The following is a 7,494-nucleotide window of genomic DNA, read 5'->3' on the forward strand; positions in this document are numbered from 1 at the left end:
TCGATCCATCGACTATCGATCGATTAGGTTTCTGTAGACGCGTACAGAGCCAGTCTCGCGTATCGCCGCCGGCCGTCGCGTTCGCGTAGACAGGCGCTAGCGGCAGGGCGCCGGCCGCCGGACGCCGCAGAACACGCAGCGACGACGGCGAGCCGCTGACGACAGGACGCACGCGAGCGACGCCGCGCGCCGCCGGCCGGTCCGGAGCTCGGTAATTAGCGACCTTTCAATCTTTAATCTTCGTCCCTATACACGTAATTGGGGTATATTTCATCTGCCGATACAAGTCTGAATGTCGCATTTGTAATTTGTTATTTATCAAATACAGATACTATGGACAAGTTTCTTCTCAAAAGAAAAGCATCATCACAGGATGTTCCGGAAGACATAAATTGGGAAGAGGAGATTCAATATGATCCGGGCAAGAGAAAATTGATAGAGCATTATCATCCTAATTTAAAAGATCTGGTAAGAAGGAAGTATTTGTTGAATGGACCTTGTCAGCCAAGAGAGATTGATTTTGAATCCTCAGATTTTGGGGGTAAACAGAGAAAGTTCAATCCCGAATGGTTTGATGAATTTGAGAGCTGGCTTGAATACAGCGAAGAGAAGAAAAGAGTATATTGTTTTCCTTGCTTCTTATTTAGGGATCGTAGTCAGAAGAAAGAAGCTGGATATGAGGCATTCGTTGTGAATGGTTGGAAGAGCTGGAACATGAAATCAAGGTTAAAAGAACATGTTGGTGAGGTGGGCAGTGTCCATAATCAAGCAATGAAAAAATTACTTGATTTTCAGAAAAAAAAGACCAACACATTGATGTTGCTATGCAGGTTCAAGGTGAAACTTTGAAGGTTGCATATTTTGCTCGATTGAATGCCGCTATTGACACAGCTAGACTATTGCTGAAGCAAGGGTTGCCTTTCCGGGGACATGATGAGTCAAAGAACTCGCACAATAGAGGAAACTTCTTGGAAGTTCGTGACTTCTTAGCTGAGCATGATCCAGTTGTACGCAAGGCTGTGGGAAAAGATGCTGCAAAGAATTCTCTTATGTCTGCTCCTGAAGTCCAGAAAGATATTGGTGAAGGTTTTGCGCATGTGATAGTGCAATCTATTCTGAAAGAAGTTTGCAATAATGTGTTCTGTTTGCTTGTTGACGAGTCTAGAGATGTCTCTGGCAAAGAACAAATGGCTGTGGCCTTGAGGTATGTTGATAGTTCTGGGGATTCTAAAGAAAGTTTTGTTGGTCTTGTGCATGTGAAAGAAACAACGTCTTCATACCTCAAGAGTTCAATTGATTCTCTTTTTGCAAAATATAAATTGAGTTACAATCAAGTTAGAGGACAGGGGTATGATGGTGCTAGCAATATGCGAGGTCAGTTTAATGGCCTCAAATCATTGATCATGAGAGAAAGTAGCACAGCTTATTATGTTCATTGCTTTGCTCACCAGCTTCAATTAGTTGTTGTGGGTGTGGTAAGAAAGCATAAAGGAGTTAGTAATTTCTTCAGCATGATTTCTACCTTGCTAAATGTTGTGGGTGGATCTTCCAAGCGAAGGGACATGATTAGAGATATTAATCTTGAAGAAATGAGAAAGGCTTTAGGGTGTGGACAGCTTACAACAGGAACATGATTAAATCAAGAGCAATGTCTTCAAAGGCCCGGAGACACTCGATGGGGTTCCCATGCTAAAACACTTAAGAGTTTGCTTCACATGTTCAGGTCAGTTGTTAAAGTTCTAGAATTTGTGGAAGAAGAAGACACTGGTAGATCAAATAGAGACCAAGCAAATGGTCTTCTAGTGTATTTTCAATCTTTTGACTTCGTATTCTATTTGCATCTTATGTTGACAATCCTCACAACTACAAACACATTGTCATTAGCATTGCAACGGAAGGATCAAGACATAGTAAATGCCATGAAATGTGTGAAGTCAACTAGAATTGTTCTAAATGAACTTAGAGAAAATGAATGGGAATCTATGCTAGGTGAAGTTCATGTGTTTTGTGAGACACATGATATTGTAGAGTTGGACATGGAAGAAGCATATGTTAATCCAAAAAAGAGAAGGCGGGTAACTGGAATTACCAACAAACATCACTATCAAGTTGATTGTTTCAATGATGTTTTTGATTGGCTAGTTCAAGAGCTTGACAATCGGTTCAGTGAAACATTCACTAATTTGCTTGTTTGGTCAGCGGCTTTGAGTCCAAGAGACTCATTTCGTGATTTCAATTTGGAGAATCTTATGAGTTTGGCTAAACTATACCCTCAAGATTTTGATTCTGGGGAACTGAGAGATCTTGATAAGGATCTACGCCTCTATATTGCTGATGTACGCACAGATGATAGTTTTTCCAACATAGCAACAATCACTGAGCTTTCAAAAAAAATGGTGCAGACAGGGAGGCACATTGTGTATCCTTTGTTTTATCGGTTGTTGAAACTAGTAATTGTCTTGCCTATTGCCACTGCTACAGTTGAGAGATGCTTTTCAGCTATGAAACTGGTCAAAACCTGCTTGCGCAGTCGCCTTAATGATGATAGTTTGAGTGATGATCTTATTTGTTATGTGGAGAAAGAAGAAATGAAAAAGGTCACCAATGCTCAAGTGGTTGAGTATTTCATGGCTTGGAGGAACAGAACATACTAAAGGCAACTTTCAATTTTTAGCCATTTAAGTACTTTCATTCGACCATTTTAGTATACTCTACTAGTATGTTTAATTCTATTTGTATCTTGTAGGTTATTGAACCTTATTGTCCGATGATGTATTTTGGGATTTGGAAATGCAGCATGATCTTTTTCAAGTAATTTTGAACCTTGTTTTATTATTATAGTAAGCATTTTGATGGCTACATATTATTTTAGAAACCGCCTTCTTGTTATATCCAATAATGTGTGCTAGAAGTTATGAAACACACCTTTATTTAATAAAGTCGTTGCTTAATTTTTTTAAAGCTTTGTTAAAGTGGTGCATCGGGTAACATTTGCTCCAGCTCCGCCCCTGCTCTCAAACCCCGATTCAATCACAATACTTGGCATCCAAAGCGTTTGTCATGTCGAATTTTTTATGTCATCATGAGGTTAATGCCCTCGCCCACTCCGGCACCACCGCTCTAGCCCGCTCTGTCCCCACTGCCCTGCAATATTTGTCGCCATCGGACCCGGAGTCGTCGCCTACGCTAGATCAAAGGTCGATGACCGTCACCGCCACCAACTTGTAGAGCTCATACTATCAATGTTCCTCCCTCGACAAGCTCCAGGTACATGCGGCAGAGCTCCGCCATGTACTCCTCATCGGGCGCGCTTCGCCTTTGGACGCTCGTGGACCTCCCGGTCCTCCAACAACTCTCGCGCGCTAAGGCCGCCCGGTGGTCAACCAGAGTCAACTACATCAGGCCATCGAGGCAGTTCAGCCGCGCGTTTGCACCGTGGAGGCGCACCGACATGATGCCAAATTCCTATGTCATCTGCACTGCCTATTGGAATGAAACTATCCAAATGAGCTCCTAGGTTTAGAGATCGGTGATCTTCGCCACCCACGTCTCCCAGCCCGCAGCAACTCGCCGAGATATTTCCTCTGCGCCACCGCCGGCGATGGCAGGTTGGGGAATCGGGATGCGCCGCCACAGGAGGAGGACGTGCAACCCTGACCATGAGCTCGGGACTGTGTGTGGCAGTGTGGATTGGAGCTTCTAGTCGGCCGCGGGGAGTGGCAGGGCGGCACCGGAGTGGATGCGGGGTGCGCCGACGGTGGAATGGATAAGGTGGGGCGATGGCAGTGGAGAACTTTTACTGCAGTGATGCGCGGCCGAGTATATTTAGGGGTCAGGGTGGCCGCGGAGTAAAAAAAAATCTTCCTCTAACACTTTTAAGAGTTGGTTAGGTGCACTTTAGAGGAGAAAAAGTGAAAAATTACTCCTATAACCGATTATAAGGGATCGACTAGGGGTGCTCTTAGTTGGCCCATATGATCGACATCATCGATGCCACATATTTAATTAAATACAAATGAGGAAGAAACATGGTGAAACTGTAGAATATCACACTGTTTTGCAGTCTCTTCCATCATTCAAATCAAGATTCCGAAGTAGCAGTAGCATGTGGCAGCGATTAAAAGCTAGAAGTGTTGTGATAGATGTAATTTCCTCACATGTGCGTATACTTTTTTTATGTGCTTTACTCGTATCTTAACCACTGCTGGTTCAGGAACTAATTGACATTCAACATGCTCGTAAGCTATAGGCCACGGCCAACCTAGATATCTTAGAAATGCAGCATTCTTCTCTGAAAAGCATCAAAAAATGTAGATCAGCTAGTCAATTCCTTGTTATCAGAATGGAGCTACCACAAACTGCTGCATGAGGTCTATAGTAAAACAGATGCGCCAAATAAATTATATTCATTGAAGGATGGTTTCGCATTTGAACCACCGGTGATACGCAAGACAATATATGAAACCATTCGTGAAGCGTAAAAAAAAAGCACGTTGGCGTAGGGTACATGCCCTCTTTGCCAAGCGATGGCATCAAATCGATGTGAAAAAGGACTACATACCCACCCGCCAACTAAGTTGGCACCGCGCAGATAGGCATGTGCATATATGCCACGCTATCCAAGACAAAGGAGCTACGAGTGATGAGACGGGAAGATGTGAAACTAAAAACACTAGGGAATAAGAGATGTCAGGAAAGATGGCACCGGTGCTCGACAAAGAACACAATGACCCTACAAAATTAGAAGTAGCACGACTTTGGTGCAATCTTGAGCTAGCACCCCTTGACTAGTATTACTGACAGATTAATTCAGTCAGCTATGACCCGAGTATCTAGAAGCACAAGCTTCTACTGCTAAGAGAGCTTGTTGTGCGGTGCTAGACCGCCGGCCAGTGCTGACAGGTCATTGCAGCCAGCCCAGAAAAACAATCGTTGAATTAACCAGGGCATCTCTGGTGTTGGGTCACTCCAAGTGGGACGGGGACAGCGGCCAGCCGCATTTAGAGCATGGTTAAGAGTACAATTAGTTGCTGGCTACATTTACCCCTAAAAAATGTGCTTCCACCGTAATGAAAATGCGCTTCCGTCAGTTCATAATTTGCTTCAAGCTAAAAAAGGTTCTGACTTGACCAAAAGTTGTTTTGTGTCTGATGAAAATTATGTATCTTCCATGGCAGCTCGAACGCGGAATTTGCTTGCTTCCAATGCATACCAAATTTTCTTCAAGTGTAACACACGTTTTCAACACATTGGAACCATGTTTCAATCAATTCGAGAATTTGCATCTGGTGCTGTGGTGCAACTAAAATATGCTTCAGCATTTTTCTGCGGGGATCTATAATATGCATAAACTTAATACAAAATGTTATCCCTTATAATTAATTATTTTTTCCAACATAGCTCAGTTAGAGAATTTGCTTCCATGCGATATAGATACATGTGTCGAATGTGACGGAATATTTGTTCCTGGTCACGATAAAAATTGGACCCGTCAGCTGTACGGTCTGCTTCCGTTATGGTTAACTATTTTTTGTATCTATGTAGGAATTTGGTTCTGCTTGTATGTTTTTCTTTTTCTCGAAACGGAGGCCAAAGTTTTGCCTCATCGATTAATTAAGAAGAAGAGAGTTGCCCAGTTAATTTAAGAAAAGTTATGCTTGTATGTTATTGTGCTTCTTTCGTTCTTTCTTTGCTTCATCCGTTCGTGTAACATATTTCCAACAGTCTTAATATGTGTTTCATTTAAGTGCCAATGGCACACTGTTCCCACCAAATGTTTCTTGGGGACTACAGATTTGCTTCACTCTATTTGCCAATAAGCTTCCTACATGCTTCAGATACTGAAAAACAAATATATATTACAAGCACTCAATTCCCTTGTGTTCCACCAAGCAGCACAAGCCTAATGACATGGAACTATTGAATCAGGTGGAGACGTGGAGTGTATGCAAACGCAAGAGAGGTCGTGCAATGCAGATGTAAGGTAGATCAATGTCCATGATAGACATATATATGAGAAGCAAAGAAGCATGGCCGGCCTTGTATACATCAGACTTCCGTACAATAGAAGCATAACTAAGGGTCAAAGGAAGCATGGATGTTAGTATATGGATCAGACCTAAACAATGTTAGAACGAAACTAGCATCAACCTGTTGAGAACTTGACATGATTACCCGCACCATGCAGTGAAGGTGGCACCTCCATCCACAGGGCACCGCCCAAAATATCAACAAATGTGCACCACCCAAAGAGGCACGTCTAGTCCAATCACGAGATGATGTGGCCGACGTGGACCAAATGAAATTACTGTGAGACGGTCAAGCATGGACGATGCGTCGGTGCTGCAAAGCGAGGTGAGAGGCAGACAGGACGGCGAGGACGACGCGTTGCGGTGGACAGTGAGGGGAGATAGCGAGAGGGATATGCGGGAGGGGGCGAGTGACTAGGGATGAGGTTTTCTACGGTACCCTGGCATCGAAGAGCACCGCAGTTGATGGCGGGGGAGAGCAGCGAGCACGGAGCACCTAGTGGTTCTATAATACAGGAAGCAGGGGAATTGTGACGACGTCGAAGACGAAACACCCAGGATTAGAAGAGTGCGGCGCTGGATAAGAAGGAAAGGAGATTTGGGATTAATTGCTTTGATCGGATTGCTTTGCCATACAGGCCATCTCGCGTACCACCTCTGGCACAGCCGGCCGTCCACAGCCCACAGGCTGCGGCCAACCACCCACAGTCTGGAGTGTACACTGCCAACAACACGATTTCATTTGCCTCAACAAAAAAAAAAACAGCACGATTTCACCACGGTGCCTCTGTTAGCTTTTCCCAGGTGTATACAAACTAGCTGTAGTGGTTGGATCCGGCCATTTTGGGTTGGCGGGGCGGCGGGGAAGTAGAAGTGGGGGCGCGCCAACGGCGGAATGGGTAAGGTGGAGTGGTGGGAGTGGAGAATTTTTACTCTCTCGATCCGCGGCCAAGTATATTAAGGGGTCGGGTGGCCTTCTCTAACCCTTTTAGGAGATATGTTAGGTGCACGTTAGATGAGATTTCTTTTTTTGAAAGTTTATTCCTCTAACTGATTATGAGGGATCGGTTCAAGATGCTCGTAGTTCGCCCATATGATAGACATCATCGGTGCTACATATTTAATTAATTTATGCAAATGAGGAAAAACCATGGCGAAACTGTAGAATATCACTGTTTTGCGGTCTCTTCCATCATTCAAATCAAGGTAGTAGGAGCAGCGATAAAAAGGTAGAAGTGTTGTGATAGATGTAATTTCCTTGCTTGTGCGTATACTTTTTTTGATGTGATTTACTCACATCTTGACCATTGCTAATTCAGGAACTTATTTACTTTCAACATGCTCATAGGCCACGGCCAACCTAGTTATCTTAGAAATGCAGCATTTGTCTCTTAAAAGCATCAAAAAATGTAGATCAGCTAGTCAATTCCTTGTTATCAGAATGGAGCTACCACGAACTGCTGCA

General features: G+C 43.7%; 1 protein-coding gene across 1 annotated transcript; it reads left to right on the plus strand.

Annotated features, from left to right (window-relative positions):
* The first annotated feature begins 375 nt into the window (after positions 1-375).
* LOC147963249 (uncharacterized) lies at positions 376-2,760 on the plus strand. Its single transcript, XM_087529204.1, has 2 exons — positions 376-747; positions 831-2,760. The coding sequence occupies exon 2, from the start codon at positions 1,716-1,718 to the stop codon at positions 2,652-2,654; it is 939 nt and encodes a 312-aa protein (XP_087385330.1). The 5' UTR covers positions 376-747; positions 831-1,715; the 3' UTR covers positions 2,655-2,760.
* The last annotated feature ends 4,734 nt before the right edge of the window (positions 2,761-7,494 follow it).

The sequence above is a fragment of the Triticum urartu genome, chromosome 6A (assembly GCF_056163025.1).
Source record: "Triticum urartu cultivar PI428250 chromosome 6A, HENAU_Tu73, whole genome shotgun sequence".
NCBI classification, from domain to species: domain Eukaryota; kingdom Viridiplantae; phylum Streptophyta; class Magnoliopsida; order Poales; family Poaceae; genus Triticum; species Triticum urartu.